General features: G+C 35.3%; 4 protein-coding genes across 5 annotated transcripts; 3 read left to right on the top strand and 1 right to left on the bottom strand.

Annotated features, from left to right (window-relative positions):
- The first annotated feature begins 68 nt into the window (after positions 1 to 68).
- LOC105966255 (protein DELETION OF SUV3 SUPPRESSOR 1(I)) lies at positions 69 to 2,068 on the top strand. The gene is made up of 3 exons (XM_012990825.2): positions 69 to 227; positions 417 to 516; positions 1,741 to 2,068. The coding sequence occupies exons 2-3, from the start codon at positions 423 to 425 to the stop codon at positions 1,869 to 1,871; spliced, it is 225 nt and encodes a 74-aa protein (XP_012846279.1). The 5' UTR covers positions 69 to 227; positions 417 to 422; the 3' UTR covers positions 1,872 to 2,068.
- A 515-nt stretch (positions 2,069 to 2,583) lies between these two features.
- Positions 2,584 to 7,228, bottom strand: LOC105966242 (serine/threonine-protein kinase 52). Its single transcript, XM_012990812.2, has 6 exons — positions 6,599 to 7,228; positions 4,255 to 4,376; positions 3,957 to 4,153; positions 3,682 to 3,856; positions 3,201 to 3,335; positions 2,584 to 3,085 (listed from the first exon to the last, which is right to left on the bottom strand). Exons 1-6 carry the CDS (start codon positions 6,885 to 6,887, stop codon positions 2,879 to 2,881), a joined length of 1,125 nt encoding a protein of 374 aa, XP_012846266.2. The 5' UTR covers positions 6,888 to 7,228; the 3' UTR covers positions 2,584 to 2,878.
- A 2,267-nt stretch (positions 7,229 to 9,495) lies between these two features.
- On the top strand, positions 9,496 to 13,890 carry LOC105950489 (Pyridine nucleotide-disulfide oxidoreductase family protein). The gene is made up of 13 exons (XM_012973854.2): positions 9,496 to 9,831; positions 9,943 to 10,047; positions 10,355 to 10,468; positions 10,564 to 10,617; positions 10,733 to 10,849; positions 11,157 to 11,266; positions 11,351 to 11,424; positions 11,662 to 11,723; positions 11,841 to 12,036; positions 12,701 to 12,761; positions 12,974 to 13,041; positions 13,132 to 13,277; positions 13,439 to 13,890. Exons 1-13 carry the CDS (start codon positions 9,715 to 9,717, stop codon positions 13,664 to 13,666), a joined length of 1,452 nt encoding a protein of 483 aa, XP_012829308.2. The 5' UTR covers positions 9,496 to 9,714; the 3' UTR covers positions 13,667 to 13,890.
- Positions 13,891 to 14,151: 261 nt separating this feature from the next.
- LOC105950490 (E3 ubiquitin-protein ligase SIS3) lies at positions 14,152 to 17,596 on the top strand. 2 transcript variants are annotated; one of them, XM_088817044.1, is made up of 11 exons: positions 14,152 to 14,293; positions 14,425 to 14,524; positions 14,641 to 14,679; positions 14,879 to 14,945; positions 15,064 to 15,137; positions 15,464 to 15,602; positions 15,706 to 15,798; positions 15,911 to 15,976; positions 16,343 to 16,462; positions 16,559 to 16,672; positions 17,148 to 17,596. In XM_088817044.1, the coding sequence occupies exons 2-11, from the start codon at positions 14,496 to 14,498 to the stop codon at positions 17,499 to 17,501; spliced, it is 1,095 nt and encodes a 364-aa protein (XP_088673170.1). In that variant the 5' UTR covers positions 14,152 to 14,293; positions 14,425 to 14,495; the 3' UTR covers positions 17,502 to 17,596. The 2 variants fall into 2 exon arrangements, with proteins under 2 accessions (XP_088673170.1, XP_088673169.1); XM_088817043.1 differs by having other exon boundaries at positions 14,152 to 14,524.
- The last annotated feature ends 285 nt before the right edge of the window (positions 17,597 to 17,881 follow it).

Consider the following 17,881-nt stretch of genomic DNA (forward strand, 5'->3'; position numbering starts at 1 on the left):
GGGGCCAAATAAAAAATATGAGGCAGAAAGCGATATTTTGGTATAACTTAGGGGGTATTATGAAATTTAGGGCATAAAGCGCCTACCAACCCTTACGGTGTCGTATCGAACACTTCTGCTGATCTGCAGATAAATTGCTTCCTTGTTCCATTTTAGCCCCATTCTCTCCAGATTCTGCGAAAACGATCGACATTTAAAACGAGTTCTTCCTGTTGAATACAATCTCTGTAAGTTGATTCCCTTTTCTTAATCGCGATTTTTTTGTTTGCATACGTGTAATTTCTTACTGCGCGTTGTATTTCCATGAGAAACTAGGGTTTTAGCTACTGTGAATTTAGTTTTCTTCGTTGTATTCGTGTCGGATCGATGCGTGTACACGTGTATATGATTCGAACGTGTGTGTGATTTCTTCGCAGGCTGGTATGGCGACCGAGCAAGTGAAACCCCCTACCGAGGAAGCGAAAATCGATCTGTTTGAAGATGATGATGAGTTTGAGGAGTTTGAAATTGACCAAGGTAGATATTATCTTCTGTGAGAATTTAGAAATTCATTTAGTTACTTGCAGATTTTACAAAATTAACTTTGTTGTCACGGTTGATTGTTATGAATTAGATTTTGTAAACGGTATGTTGTTCTTGAGCGAAAAGGAAATCCGTGTCATCTTTCGGAATTCATTCATGATAGTCTGTTGCTACTGATTTTTGTTCAATTTTGTGATTTGTAATGATGATTTTGAGTATCAATTTATTTCGTTTCTGGGCTGGTGGTATATGATTCATGAAAATTTGTGTGCCGAAGAATCGTAGTTCAACAAGTATCTGCTGTAATTGTAGCATCTGAATATAAATTTTTACGTGTTTCGTCCAATATGTTGCTTGGGAAATCGATGAACTCAAGTAGTAGCAAAGTTCAAGCCAAGATAATGAGAACAAAATAATATGTTTGAAGATATTCACCTCTTCTATAAGTAGTATCGATCTTCGATTTTAATATGAGGGTGATGTCTAGGTATCTGATGCTTCGATAAGCGTCGTCATGATTTAGAACTAGACTTTACTTTTGGAACGCCTGAAGTCTACAATCTTCATGCAGCTGGAAAACTTTACTTTACTTCGGTTAGCATACTGTGGAAGAAACATGTCTAGGTCTAGAACCTCTTATATGATTCTTCTCGATAAATATCTGATTTGTTTTAACTTGTCTAGAATCTCTTATAATGATTCTTATCAAGAAATATATGATTCGTTTTTAACTAATAAGAGAATTAGACACACTCACAGAGTTAATGTTAGATGAGTTTAATAGCAATGCTGAGACTTCACGATTCTAGTTGTCATGTTGCAAATTACCAGCATAGTCAAATTCAATTATTTCAAGATTCCTTTCAGTTCTAATGTTCATGTTGATGTCTTATTATACTATACAACCTTTCTATTGACGAAAAGTGTTGTTTTTTTCCTGAATATTAATTGAATAGCAATAATCGACACGCTACGAGTGATCGTGTGTGACTGATGCCTGATGGGCTCTCTCTCTATGTTTAGTGAATGTAGCAGTAATCAATGGGATAAAGTTGGTCTGCTCGGTTTTTTGATCTTTCTTGTCTTATTTCTCTTTTCAGCTTTGTTTCGTTGATCGGTTGGCTAATTATCAACATACCTTAGAAACCTTTTATAGAATTTCATCTTGTTATGTATTTTCTCTGAATATTTCTTTTATCTTGCATGTGAAACTCGTAGAGTGGGAGGCCAAAGATGAAGGTAAAGAAGTAACTCAGCAATGGGAAGATGACTGGGATGATGATGATGTCAACGACGATTTCTCACTGCAGCTCAGGAGGGAATTAGAGAGCAATACCGAGAAAAAATGACTGTTTAAGTCTACATGACTTGGTTACCGTTATTAATGTTTTGAGATCGTAGCTTTTATATCAAACTTTACGGTGCTGTATGAAACTTATTGCTACTTAATCGTCAACTCTGACCATCGAAGTATTCCTATTTTGCCAAGTTGAAATTGTGGATCTTAATTCTGATTATGGAGGTTGTGAGTGAACCAGTTTACTTATTACGACTCGCAAATTTCGGGTTTCTCTGATTTAATGCGTACAGAAATGAAGTTGTCATGATTTCAGTAGGTATAATATAATTTCGCATTTTCTGAAATGTGGAATCAGTGAATGCACTATGCACCCCTGGTGACGAGTCGGAGACGGAGACTTCTGTCGATTTGAATTGTCTCTATTCTGGTTTTAGCCAAGTAGAAGTATCTAGTTTACTTGTGATTTTTTGCCTGTGTTTGTAGGCAATTTTGTGGGTTATTATTTACTACATGACGTACATAAATGTTTAGGGCAAATTATTATTTTGACAATTCTAAAACAAATAGACAGTTACCAATACCAAAAGAAAGCACACGTTTACTACCCCCAACGATAATTTTTCATATACGAAAATCCCGATTTTTCGTGTTTTGAATTGGAAAAAGGAAATTCGACCGACTTTTGATCAACTTTTTGACTAATTTATTCCGACAAACAAGTATAAACACACAATTCTGAATAAAAGAGAAACATAATCAAATGATCAGTAATGATATTTCAAAACGCTTTACACCATGCAAAAGCAATGCAGCCAAAACCTGTCAGGTTACATCAACTAGTACCAAATTTCTAGCTCAAGAATTTGCTTCTTTTGCATAAAATTGAGATTTATGGTCTTGTACATGCTACACTAGGTGGAATATCACCGTACATCTACACACAGTCACGCACATACACATGTGGATGTGTGTAATGCGTATGAATATAGATACACATATAACCAAATGCAACATATAATATTAGTACGTCTCAAGATTGGATTGGGGTATAATATTTCACGGGCCACGATTCTTCCGGAAACAAAGACAACCTTGTTGCTGATCAACGGCTATCATCCCTCCACCTTTCGTAGTGTCAATGGCTTCTAACAATGTAACCACCTCGTCCATTTCTGGTCTCCTGTCAGGATTTGCGTCCCAACATCTCTTCATCACATTAGCAAGTGAGCTCGGGCAGCATCTAGGTATTTCGGGCCTCAAATTCTGCACAAATAAAATAAAATAAATAACTGACGTCGTTTTTTAAGTGTAAAACTGGCAAAGAGAAGGCCTGAGTTTTCAACACGTTTAGAAAGGTGGCGTTTAATTTAATGCCTACCTGGCGAACGACCGCTGATGTCACCTCGGAGAAGCTGAGATCGGGATATGGCATGTCGCAACAATATATCTCCCATAAACAGATTCCGAAACTGTACACATCGCATTTCCTGTTGTAAGGGTGGCCGTTGAGAACCTGCAGATTTTTTAGACATGCAACTGATATTAATATAACAATGCTTGATTTCTTCTTATGTGTTTGGTTTACTCAACCTTTAGTTATACTTCTCTGATTTGTTAAGCAAAAAAATAAAAAAATAAAAACTTTCTTTTTTTACGATATATGGATTCCCTAGATTTTGAGTTTAAAAGAGGACAGAACAAAAGAAATAGGTTAATGTATTCAGAGATAATCCAGTGTGTTTTAAGGTAAGACTATTAAATTTGAAGGAAGAACTGTTTGCAAGAAAAATAGCTGAAACAATTTGACAAAAAAATAAAAAAATAAATAAAGGATATTTTTCGTGTTCAAAGGAACGTACCTCGGGAGCCATATAACCGAGGGTGCCAGTCTCCCCAGTCATGTCATTAGGATTCGAGGCCTCAACACGAGCAACACCGAAATCGGCTATCTTAACCGTTCTTGTCTTGTCTAAAAGCATATTTTCCGTTTTAACATCTCTGTGAACGATTTTCTGCGAATGAAGATAGCTTAGACTGCACAAAGCCAAAAAAAAACATAAATCCATAATGCAGGTGAAAAAAAACGGGTTGATTATGGTTAAAAGAGAAAAAAATCTGATGTGTGTTTAATTACCCTCTAGCAAGATCAAGTGCTATCTGCAGAACAACCTTAAAAGCTAGCTTCTTTCTCCGATTCTTGATGAGGTAAGATTTCAAGGCACCTCCCGGAAGATATTCCACTACAACACAACATATATTACTAGGCATGCCTATATGGCCATTTTCCGTTTGAATGTTAAGTTCAGCAGACCCCATTGTTGCTCCGATAAACTGCACAAATGGTTCGACCAGAAACGTGAGACCAAAAGTCGAGGGGGTCTATGTGTAATTAGACCTTATCTCATGGGAGGCATTATAGAATAGATCGTAACCTTTGTTACGTTAGGATGATCGAGTTTATGCCACACAATAACCTCTTGAGTAAAAGATGATCTTAGATACGCAATTTCAGCTTCTGTTCTGTGTCCTTCTTCCCCCCAATCCAGCAGTTTAACTGTGGATTAATTAAAGGAAGCTTCCACAAATGTTACAAGGACAACAAAATTCAACAATAGTTAATTAAATTATATAGTGCAACAACAACTAAAAAGTGGCGAAGCAATGTCTAATTCGGTGAGAAACTTGCGTAGTGTGACTGTGTGTGAAGAAAACTGCAAATAATTCGTGGATGCTTTGCCAGAAACAAGGTCGAAAATACGTAATTCACATATAGGGCATGTCTAGAAAATAAAGATAATCGAAGTATCGTGCTTTTCCAAAAATGATAAATTCTTCGTCTAGCATTTATCAATTCTTAATTTGCTTAATTTTGAGGCACATCGAATAAGCAAAACAATAACAAACAAATCAACATGTCTAAATATTATGCAAACCAGGATATATTGTTAACCATGAGCACATATTTACTCGATTCTAACCAAGAACCATGCACAAACGTGTTCTCATCAACTGCCATTTAGGCTGTGATGACATTAGTCTAATATTGTCTCATGGTCCTTCGTCTCACGTATAAACACACAGTATATTGGACAACTATCCTTATACGGAATATAGGTAAATCCACTTATTTCTACTTTCACCATGCCAAACGGACGATTTTATTCTTTTTTTTTTTTTAGCCAATCGACGATTACTCAACAGCGTATATTATGATTATAGTACAATCAAGAACAACGGTTAAACTCAAAATCATGCACTGAAGCCAATAACTCTAACGTGGGAGTCAAAATATCGTCGATTTAAGTTAACATGAATAAACCGTAATATAGGGTATCATCGCAAGATTCTATATATGTGCATTTTAAAACAACTGCTTCTCAGTTATCTTTTTTGACACAAGTTGCAACTTTTTGAATCACAAGAAAGGTCAGAATATCAGGCCAAGTTATTGCAGTCACCTTCAAATTCAATATAAACCTGTGCCATAAGTCACGGTTTGCATAAGGGTGCATTGATTGTTCTAGTCCACACACCCCCACCCCACCCCACCCCCACCCCAGGAAAAAAATGAAGATAAAAAGCAAAAAAAAAACAAGTGTTGGATAAATAAAGAGATAAAGGGATTAATGGAGAAAAAAGGGTATCAAACAAAAAAGGTCACATCTTTTACACTTTGCCACTACCCAATAAAGAGAGGCATGTGAAGCATTAAAAGTTTGACTTATCAGAAAGGCCTAATAAAACTAGTAATGGATTGACCAAATTATAATGGCTCTCAACACACTCTACCACTATGACTAGGGGTGGAAACTGAAATGGAACCGTCCGACGATTTCGATACGAAAAAATCCAATTTCGATAAATATATTTCATTCCGAATTCCAAAAAATCCCGATTTTTTTTTTTGTTACGAGATTTCAATTTTCGATCTGATTTTAATTTCAAAAAATTCCTTTTTATTTTTAAAAATTGCACTCATGAAATCAGTTTTATTATATATGATATATTATAAGCTAATAAAATGGATTTCTTTGGAACAACCTTTCATTCTAAATTCCAGATTTTCGATTCCCGATTTTTTTGAATTTTTTGGAACACAAGTGGAATTTAGTTTTCACTTCCGACAAAATGATTTTTTTTTTCCGAAAGTGTTAATTTCGAACCGATCTGATCCATCCATCCAATTTTCACCCCTAAGTCTAATGGCACTATCTGATCATGTTATATATTTCAATAATCAATCAATCAATCAATCAAACCTTATTAAAAAAACAATGCTTTGCAAAATAAATTCAATCATATTATAAACTGCATAACTACACATACACAACAAGAGTATTTATATTGTAAAAGATACAAAAATTTCATCCTATATTAAATAATTGCTTCTTGCACCAAAAAACGCGAAATCCCTCGCCCCAGGGCCCTCGACCCCGACATATTAAACAATTGCTTCTTAATGAAAGTGGTAGTAAAATAAATTTATCAAATATATTTATTAAAATTATTTTTTTAAATAATATTAGCATCAAAAACAGAGTATTTGGTTGATGAATATTTAAAAATTATAATAGTGGGAAAAAGAAAAAAAAAACAAATTGGAAGGGGCAAAATAGAAAAAAGGGGCATGCACTAGTGACTTAAGCAAATCAGCAGAAAATCTAGAAAATGCCAAAACAGAGCAGTCCAAAAGGGATCATAAAGTTTTGAACTTTATAAAAAAAATTGAAAATGGAAAATGGGGGAAAAGGGGAGAGAGACAGAGCGGTGACTCACCGGCGACATCCTGGCCGTCGTAGACGCCGCGGTGGACGGTCCCGAAGGTGCCACGCGCAATCACGCTCTTAATGATCAACTTAGAGGGATCAATCTCCCACTCGTGCCTCCGCCTTCCGACGGTTGAGGTGGCCGCAGCGGCGGCTGCGGCGGCGGCGGCGGTGTTGGAGAAATTTTCTGGATTCTTCTCCATAGTCCGTACCCTGCTCAAGTGCCTCTCGAGCTGCTCGTCCAAGCTTTTCAAATCGATCTGATCTGCTCTCACAAACCCTCCGCTGCTTTTCTCCATTTTCCGTGCGCGTGTGTGTTTTTTCCTTCTAATTACAATTGAATGGCGTTATACATATATGTATGTATATATCGACGGTCTGTAAAAATAAAAGTAGTGATTTTCGTGGATTGGCTTGGTTTCAATTCAACTTTGCGAAACTTGGGTGAATGAGAAATTCTGCGAAAGAAGAGAGAGACGATGGAGAGAGAAGGGGACGAAGATAGTGTGTATATGTATATATATAATTGTGTATGTATAAATAAAATGTTAGTGCGTGTAGTGTGTGTGTGTGGACTGAGCGCCTCGAAGCGGTAATGCAAATGCACTATGATTTTATGATTTTTTGACTTTTATTATAGGGGCTATTTGTTAAATCACATTTAACTTCTTACTAAATCCTATATTTGTAATTCATATTTAACATCAAATTATTGGGCCTAAAAAACCTTACATTAATTAATATAATTATTTCAAATTAAAATACAGTTAATTAATTCTCTCCAAAATCGCATTATCTATAAATCCTCCCAATATATCTCCCTAATTTGTTTATCACATCAAATCTTTCTTTATCTCTCTCCACAAATCTCGCCCCAAACTTTCCCCGAATCTCGAAAATCCATTTTATCTTTTTTCTATTGATCTCCAAAGCTGCAACAATGGGCTCACGTTTACTGTAAGAAAATCTACTATTATGTTTAGACAAAAACTTCTTTTATTTAAGTCAAACAACATACATATATTGGTTCAACGTCACACAAGCTTTTCCGGTAAAAAAAATGACGTGCACTACAGTGAAAATGACAAAAATCACTTTGCACAATAGTGGATTTAATAAAATGGAACGGTAAAAATCCATGGATTTAATAAAAGAAGGGCATAAACCACTCTGTGCGCAAAAATCACTCTGCGTGCAAAAATCACTCTTACATTTGTTTAAGCAACAACAAAACGTGTACAGTGCACCAGACACATACAAATCTTATATATATCAACAAAACGTGTACAGACACATACAAAATAATGTCCGACGTAAATCAATACAAAACCTCACATATAAATTCTCATCTGAATCTGCACCACCGCCACTTATCCAATGACACAAACAGATTATTATTTATGTGAGTTACAATTCAGATTCTATATAAACGGAAATGTGCAATCAATATGTGTTAATAGTGGAATTAGTTGAGAACGTGCTATTTAATTTATGTAGAAGATATTATGTATCTTCTAATAACAAATATTAAAACACGTGTATTAATTAGTTAAGGGCATAATAATGATAATTAAGGGTTTTTAATTAATAAATTATTTTGGATTTATTTAAAAAATGAAAAATAAAATTGGGCCTAATGTAATGACCCTTGTATAATGGGGGTGTTTTGTCAAAATTTCCTTTTATTATAATGTGGAGTTTGCAATTTTATATATCTAGGGGTAATTAAAGATAAATCCCCATGGAAAAATTTATAATGTGGATCAATTCTCGTCCAAGTTTCACACGCTCGTCAGTTCCTAAAGAAAATATAAGAATGCAGATAGTTCTCTAGCGCTATATGAAAAGTCGGAAAAACTATTCACTTCATTATGGAATTACATGGATTGTCGGACACTCCTTTCAATACAATATTCCACGCGTTGTTTGGGTGATATGCTCCACGCCTTTTCAATTATCCGTTACAATTCAAGTTTCGAACCAGTTTCTTGCCAAGTTTGTTTCAGTTTTAAAGCAGTTTCTTGTCCAGTTTTTTTTTTTTTTTCTAAATCATACCCACAATGAAACGAAATAATAACAAAGAGAAGGAATACATAAAGGTGCTGAAGAACAATAAAAAAGGAAAGTGGCTCATTTTCGAAGAAGAAGAATGGCGCGGGGGAAGAAGCGAAAGGACAAATAAAGTTGATGTTTCTTCTAGCAACCGATTCCAAACTTCTTGTTTTCTTTGCTTCAGTTCGCAGAAAACGTACTGTGTGTTCTCAGATTGCATGATTTTGAACATTTGCACTAGTGGGTTGTTTCTTGTTTAGATTTGCAAAAAGTGTTGATTTGTTGTAGAAATTTTTTAAGATGAAATAGTAATGACGAAAATGAGGAAAGAGAGAAGAGAGAAATATAATTACTCCGTGAATACGTGTATGAGCCCTATTTCAAATAATTAAGTAATGAGAAAATTATAATTTCCATCTGTCAAGTTTACACCGATTTCACATTTGGTCCCTCATGTTCGCGAAAAATACATTTGGTCCCTCATATTTCAATAATTTAACACTTTTTGTCATTTTCGTCAATTTACCGTTAGTTCGTCAGTTAAGACAGTGTTGGACACATGCTTTATTCCGTTATTACTAACGAAAACTTGATGGAAATAACTAAAAATGTTGAATTTTTGAAACATAAGCGACTAAATGTATTTTTTACGAACATGGGGGACCAAATATGAATTAATGCAAACTTGAGGGATGAAATTTGTATTTTCCCATTGAGTAATGGTTAGCCCCATAAATAATCTCACTATATTCAGGCCCAATCCAAACAAGCAACATGGTCACGGGTCGGGTTAAAACCCGCCCCATTACCCATTTGTTAGGGGCATTTCAAACCGTTGGATCTGATTGAATATTTACGAGATCGAACGGTTGAGAGAAACTTAATTAAATCTCAACCGCCTTCTCAATAATTCGCCGTCCACCGTTCTCCGCCGTCCCCCGACACCGTATCTCCGCCATCATTCTCCCATATTAGTTCTAAATAAGCGCGCTTCATGAAAATTTAGGTACTCTCCTCACCGGAGAGAGAACAATTTTGAATTGTGCGACTTTTATCAGTCAAAAAAAGAAAAAAATGGCGAGTTTTTTGAAATTGAGATGGATTTCCAAAAGCTTCAGCACTCTCTCTTCGACACCTTTACGCATTTGCGTTGTTGGTAGTGGACCTGCAGGATTTTACACAGCGGAGAAGGTAATACATAAATTGGATTTGAATACTGTAATTAAATCTCTGAATCTCTTGCTGAATATTTCCTTAAATTGTTTTTTTTTTCATTTATTTTGAATTGTTCAATTTTGATAGCTTTTGAAGGCACATGGAAGTGTAGAAGTTGATATAATCGATCGCCTGCCAACGCCCTTCGGATTAGTGCGGTCCGGTGTTGCGCCTGATCATCCCGAGACGAAGGTTATTGTTATAATTCGTTTTCGCTTTTAACCATCGAAACCTATGTTTGTGCAAAATTGAGCAGTTTAGTACATAGGTTGTTTGGAATTGATTTCGAGTAGGATAAGCGGAAATTACTTTGTTGAAGTAAATGCAGTTCTATATTTACTGATTACTAACTGCTGGTGATGGATACGCGCCGAATGTCATATTCCAACTTATGGAACATTGGAAAAACAACAAGGGATATACACGGCTTTGTTATGTTTTTTTTAATCTTAAATTATATTTCGCGTATGAGCTTAATTGTTCAGAAATTTTTTCGCAGATAGTGACCAATCAGTTTTCTCGTGTTGCACAAAATGAACGTTGTTCATTCATTGGGAATGTGTCTGTTGGATCCTCCATATCTTTGCCTGAGCTGCGTGAGATGTATAATGGGGTAAGATGCAGAGGATGGTTGATCTATATAGTTATTTTGTTAGTTTGTATTTAGTCCCTTTGTACATGTGACGATCAATTTGCATACTGTTCCAGGTGGTGCTTGCCTATGGTGCAGAAAGTGATAGATCTCTTGGCATTCCCGGGGAGGTTTGCACGATTATGTTAGAATGCATTGCTATGTTTCTCGTGTGGATTACAATGTTCCATACCTTTGGGTAGCAATTTCTTTAACTAAGCTTCTTTTTAATATCATTTGATGCAGGAGTTGGCTGACATATATGCTGCCAGAGAGTTCGTTTGGTGGTATAATGGGCATCCAGACTGTAGGAATCTTGCTCCTGACCTAAAAAACTCCGATACTGCTGTTATTCTTGGTCAGGTATAGTTGACTTTTGACTTATTATCATGTTGCTCATTGTTGATGATCAAATCAAAAGAAATATTATGATTTCAGCATGACATTTCATACATGAGGAGGATTGATAATAGGGATACTTGTAAATTATGATTCAGGGTAGATACTGTCTTTGAAAGGCAGTGCAATGTTTCTGGAAAGTAGATAATTAATTTTCTTCGTAAACATATATGTCTTATTTTTTAAGTTTTAGCATTTGTTACGCAGTATGCATGACTTTGATATCCCAGATTTTCCAAATGTGTTGACTGCATATCTCACTTGCTTTTAGGGTAACGTTGCTCTTGATGTAGCTCGAATTCTTTTACGGCCAACAGCCGAATTAGCGAGAACTGATATCGCCTCCCATGCATTGGCTGCTTTAGAAGAGAGCACTATAAGGTTTGTGATCTGTGTATAATGTTTTGCAAAATAAAGTCCTGCAGTATCTTCAGATCTGCATTTGAAAACAGTTAATATTGTCAGGAAAGTTTATTTGGTTGGAAGACGCGGACCAGTACAAGCAGCCTGCACTGCAAAAGAACTAAGAGAAATTCTGGGTAATAATAGCCTTCTCTATCTGTAGGTTTAACTTCTACCATTTTGCTTTTGATACGTCATCTGTCCTTGTATTATTCCATCTTCAAGTATTAGGGGAGTGTAAACTCATCTGATTCATGTTTAACGGACAAACTGATTAAATTAATGTATTTGATGATACCTTTGGATGAATGAGGTCTGAGGTTTTAATATTGATTTCATCTGTAACCCAAAAATTGAGTATACTTTCATTGCAGGAATCAAGGATTTGGTGATTCATATCAAACAAGCTGATCTAGTTACAACACCTGCTGATGAGGTATAAGTTTTTATGATATAAATTTACAATTGTCAATTTGGAATGTCGTTTACAGACAAGATTTTTCAGTTTGTCCATAAAACTGACTCTTTGTTCTTACACCATTACTTGGCAAAGATAGAAATGAAGAATAACAGGATAAGGAGGCGAGTGTACGAACTGCTCTCTAAAGCAATCACAACAGGGCATGCTTCTGTTCCCGGTCAACGAGAACTCCACTTTGTTTTCTTCCACAAGCCAGACAGATTTCTAGAGTCAGATGATAGAAGTGGTCGTCTTGGTAGTGTTAGGCTTGAGAAGACTACTCTAAAAGGTAATTATACTCCATAGAAACCTACGCCCTTATGGGCTTTAATGCTTTATGGGTTCTTTATTCTTTAATGTTCGGATTTATTGTTTCCTTATTTTCACTTATTCATTTATGGAAATTAAGCATGCGAAATGAAGATGGTTTTTTATTCCTGAACTTTGCATTTTCTTTTTGGGGACGGCTAAGACAAATACCGTTTCTTTCTCACTTCAATACCACCAACATAAATAGAAAATAAATAGGTAATGACATTAATACCCTTAATAAAATCAATACCACACATTGTGTGTGGTTTTGATTTTCATTAAGGGTAATAATGTCATTACCTATTTATTATCTATTTATTTTTTATTTTTTATGTTGGTGGTATTGAAGTGAGAAAAAAATGGTATTTATTTTAGCCGCTCCCTTTCTTTTTTCATGCAACATTTCTTTCAAATAATGGGAAGATAAAAAAATATATGAAGATATTCTCTAATGGTAAAGGACACTAACATAGTTGTCTTTAAGGTTTCCGAAAGTAACTTTCAGAAAATACCTGAAATGCATCTATTTGTAAGAAAAAAATTATTATTTTGGCTGTTGCAGCGTTGACCGATGTTCAATGTCCACTTGATAGTTCCCATATCAATGTTGTATCTTGTCTGAATTTTGCTAGCTTTTGCAGGAGATGAATCAATGAAGCAGGTGGCTGTTGGTACAGGAGTATACGAGGACATATCATGCGGGTAAGTTTTTCAAACTCGGGATGAAATATGCATTCAAACATGTTGTGGAGTAATAAATATATGATTGAAGTAAAAACCTCTAAACATTCAACTGCTGACCTGGATCGAGCAATTGTTAGCAAGCAACTTCATCGCATTTTTTTTCTACATAATAATAAAGTAGGTATTCGAGCAACTTTAACGTTGATAGAATTCCACTCTGTGTTTTTCAGGTTAGCACTGAAAAGTATTGGTTACAAATCAGTAGCTATTGATGGTTTACCCTTTGATAATTACAAAGGTAACTGAAAATCAATTAGGTTCGAGTTTTTTATTTAGAGCTTTATGTGCAAATGATAGTTATCAATAAAGAATCTGCGTTTTTTTCTAGGAATTGTTCCAAATCTTGGAGGCCGTGTATTGGCTAACGCTTCACAAGGTGATATGCAATACGAGACGGGCTTATATGTGTGCGGGTGGCTAAAGAGAGGACCAACTGGAATTATTGCTACAAACCTTTATTGTGCCGAAGAAACTGTGAGTTTAATTAACTTTCGATTTAGGAAAAAAAATTATAATAATAACAATAATAACCGAATTACTGCTGATGTATTTCCAGTTACGAGAGTATCTTTTTTAAGCATGAAATTTCGAAAAAAATGTAAATAAAATCTGTTGATTGTCGAAATTTGTTGCAGATTGCATGCATCTCGGACGACATTAGTAAAAGGTTATTATCGTCTGAATCGGTAAAGCCTGGCCGTAAGGGACTGTTGGAGTTATTCGACAGTAGGAATACTAGAGTTGTACCATTTGATGCCTGGGAAAAAATCGACCTTGAAGAGAAAAGGCTCGGAAATTTGAAGAACAGACCAAGAGAAAAACTCGCTACATGGGAAGAGCTATTGAAAATCGCCGGTGAATGAGATAGATCCCTCTGCAAAAATAAGATGTTCAAGAAATCACTGTCATTTTTTTTTCCATTAATGGAAGTTATTGAGAGAAAAAGGGTGGGATGTGACAATGGCTGAAGAAACTATAATTTGTGTTTACATACATAATAACCATACTATATTTCAATATTAATTTGTTTATTTTTTTCTTAAAAAAATATTTTGTGATTAAATATATTCCATGAATTTAACATTTTTGGTCATTTTCGTCAATTTAATGTAAGTCCATCAGTTAAGGCAGTGATGGCCATTGGGCACGCTTTATTCCAAACAAAAACAATTAAAAATGTTGAACTTTTTTAAAATAAGGGGCCAAATGTATGTTTTGCAAACATGAAGGACCAATATGAAATCGGTCAAAAGTTGAGGGATGAAAGTAGAGTTTCCACGATGGAAAATGGAAAAAAGTTATTAACTTTTGAGGGGTATTAATGGCAACTCATATCTTCTCGAAAGGTGATACCGAATTGTTCAGAAAAACTATAAAATGTGATTTTCATTTAACCCAACTTCGTCTTCTTCAGCTCCCCCCCTTCAGATTTACTCCATCAATCTATAAACGAAATAAAAAAACCTGTTTACATGCTTTGATTTCTCTGTGTAAATTCGAATAAACCCCTTCGATTTTTGCCCCCTTCTAAAATTGGCCCCCATTTGTTTATGCTCGTACACTCAGCTGCACAGTTCTCACGTGCGCAATTTTTAATCATTTTTTTTTGTCACGCGCTTAGGCTGGTGAGTGTTGCCGCTTCCATGGGAACAGATGCGAATCGAAGCTTGGATTAGGATTTAAGGTTTTTCAATGGCGATCAAAGGCGTTGATTTCAAGTGGTCAGTGTTTTTTTTTTTTATTGAAGTATTTATTTATTATTTGGGGGTTTTTTAGGCTAAATTAATTTTGATTTTTTTTGGAATAAAAGTGTGATTTAGGGTTTGGGTTCTTGCAGGTATGATGGGTTCTTCTTGTCCATGCTCGCCACAAGTATGTATCCTTCCAATGAATTCTTCAACATTTTATGTTTTTATTTTTTTATTTTTTTTCTCAATATAATATACATCTGAAATTGGATCATTTTCATGCTGTTAATTTCAGCTGTGTAATGTTAGTTAGATCAGTGGGAAATCTAATCTTTATTGCTAAAAGGGTTCGGGTTTTTTGTATCTTTCCCTTAACTGTTTCATTAGAATTATTGTGGCGATTAATTGGAAGAGATACCATTCGTGTACGTATCCATTGCACCTATGGATTGTGGTAAGTAACCTTTCATTAAGCCTTTCGGAAAATTAAAATAGAACGAGTTTTTATTCAACCGAGTTACAATCTTGATGTTATAGTTAACTGCACTTGTTTTGTTTTTTACTTCTGTTAGGTTGACTACACTACGGTCTTTATTTTCCGGCTCTTGATGTTTGTGGATAATGGGCTGGCTTCTGGAATGGGATTGTAAGAACTTTTTAATTCTTTGTTCCCTCAAATATTGAAATTATTTGTTACAATGTCGTATTGCTAATAGTTTGTTGGTATATACTAATTACGCCGAGTTAATTTTATGATTTTTATTTTGTTATTAGTGAATTCACATTGATCTTTATCACATTGAATAATCATCTATGCGAACATTTGAAAAAAAAATAGTAATCGTATGCATTTCTCGACATATTTAGGCTATAAATCGAGTTAATTAGTGCTCCGAGGTACTAAGTAAAAACAACCATTCGTCTTGTTTTTATTTATTTATTATCATGTTTAATCATTTGATATGTAATTAGGGATCTTGGTTGGCAGCAGAGATATGCACGTTTTTGTGGAAGGATAATTGTCCTATCCATTCTTTCTTTGCTGCTCTACCCTTTTCTTTGGGCTTGGACTATTATCGGTACCATATGGTTTACTAGTGCAAAAGATTGCGTAAGTTTCCTTTTTCCTCTCGTATGTATTTCGTAATAATACATCATGTACGTAAAAGAAAAACCTCACAATTAGATATAAAGTCGAGAACCATTTTTTTCAGTTGCCTGAAGAAGGTCAAAAGTGGGGATTCCTTATTTGGCTGCTTTTCAGCTATTGTGGACTTGTTTGCATCTCCAGTATTTGTTTGGGAAAGGTTCGTTGAGGATATATTTATTGTTTATTCTCTTTGGCAAAAAAAATTAAATATGTAAATAACTTAATATCAGTCGGCTTTCTTGATAATAAGGATTTTACTTTTGTTCCAGTGGTCAGCGAGAAGGAAGGCACATCTATTGCGTGCGCAAGATGGCATACCTATTTCAGAATATGGAGTAAGCATTAATTTTACCTTCGTAAACATTGTCTCTTATTCCTGTGTAGCACAAATTTGTACTTCTTAGACGAAGGCCGATGATGAAACGGGGCATATGTGACATTTTATTTATTGCGTTTCAATTAAACAATCGAATAAGTATCGGGATTCGCTAAGAGAGTGCTGTAAATGCATTCTGATGTTTAAGTTTAATGGAAATTGGACTTAACTCTGTTCTTACCGAACGAGTACTAACAAAGGCCTTCCATCTTGTTGGGATAGTGTTTGTAACGAGTTTATTACGTGATAAATATTTTCCCCGTATACTTTCTTGATTCGGGGAAGAAATAGAATTGAAGAGTTTACTCTTACACCTTACTTCCAGGTGTTAGTTGACATGGTTAGAGTACCTGATTGGGCTTTTGAAGCTGCGGGCCAAGAATTGAGACGTATGGGCTTAGATGCCGCCGCATACCAACCCGGACCTTATTTGACCCCACCTCAGGTTAAAAATTGACTGCACTTTTAATTGTCGTATTTAAATAATTATTAGATATGGCCACTCTTACTTAATAGTTGAGAATTGTGTTTTGTTGTGTAGAGGGAAGCAGTGGAGGCACTACTTCAAGAACTTCCGAAATTTACGATGAAGGCTGTTCCTACTGATTGTAGCGAGTGTCCTATCTGTTTGGAAGAGTTTCATGTTGGAAACGAGGTAACCATATTCTTTCGATTTAACCAAGATAGATTAATTAATTGTGAGATTGCGTGTTTTGGTAGTTCTCACTCTCCATTTCATTTAAATCGGATAGTTAGATAACTATGGTCATTGAACTTATGTTGCTCTCGATTCATAACCTTGATCAAATGTGTACGATTTTGTAGTGTGGGGCAAAATCGAATGTGTAGGAAGTACAGTGAGACAGAGAAAATTTGAAAATACAAACACTGAAAAATGTGTCTCTTTAATCAAAGAAAAGAATATGATTCTCTCTTTAGGTCCTGTTTGGTTGCCGCATTAGGATTAGTCAATACACGAGGGGGTGTAGTATACAAGACTTCAACAAATCAAAATTTTCGTAGTCAACCAAAACTCAAATATCCAGTTATTTAATGAAATTGACCGTGGCTTATTTTGTCAACCAAATGGTGCAACTTCACTAATTCGATATATTATATATATGATGCAGGTACGTGGACTTCCTTGTGCTCACAATTTCCACGTGGAATGCATCGACGAGTGGCTCAGGTTAAACGTGAAATGCCCTAGATGCCGCTCTTGTGTATTTCCAAATCTCGATTTGAGTGCACTGTCTAATATCCGTATGGAATCAGAGAGGTCTACGAGTATTATTACAAGAACACGGGATTTGAGGAATCAGCAGTCTTCTAGTCCTAGTCCCAGTCAGCATTATCTAATGAGATTGCAGAACTCGCTCGGTCTAGTTCGTACCGAGAGTGTGGAGACACCGGAGAGTAGAGTGGGGCCCACGCCCGTGATTGTGGAAGTGGTGGTTGAAAGTCCTGCACCACCGCGAAACTAAAACTAATCGCTTTTTTTTTTTCCTCGGCTCTACTTGGAGCCTGGAGGAAGAATGTTGTTTTGATTGATTCAATTAATTGCAAAGGAAAAAGAAAAGGGAAAATGGTGCCAATTCATTTGTAGTTATATCATTGTTTAAGGAAAAAACTTAAAATGAAAAATGGATATTCAGCCAATTTAGTGTTGGAAATTGAAGCGAAGTTTTTGAATGGAAAATTTTCGATTTTGAAATAAAAATTTCAAATCCAAATTCTGATACATTCCAGTTTTTGATTTTTTTTTCGATCTTTCTTCTTTATGTAGGATTTTGATTTTTGATATGATTTTTAATTTTGAAAATAATTCCATTTCAATTATTATTTTTGAAAATTACAAATCAAC

Source organism: Erythranthe guttata, chromosome 4, assembly GCF_056151865.1.
Source record: "Erythranthe guttata isolate IM_541 chromosome 4, IM_541, whole genome shotgun sequence".
NCBI lineage: Eukaryota > Viridiplantae > Streptophyta > Magnoliopsida > Lamiales > Phrymaceae > Erythranthe > Erythranthe guttata.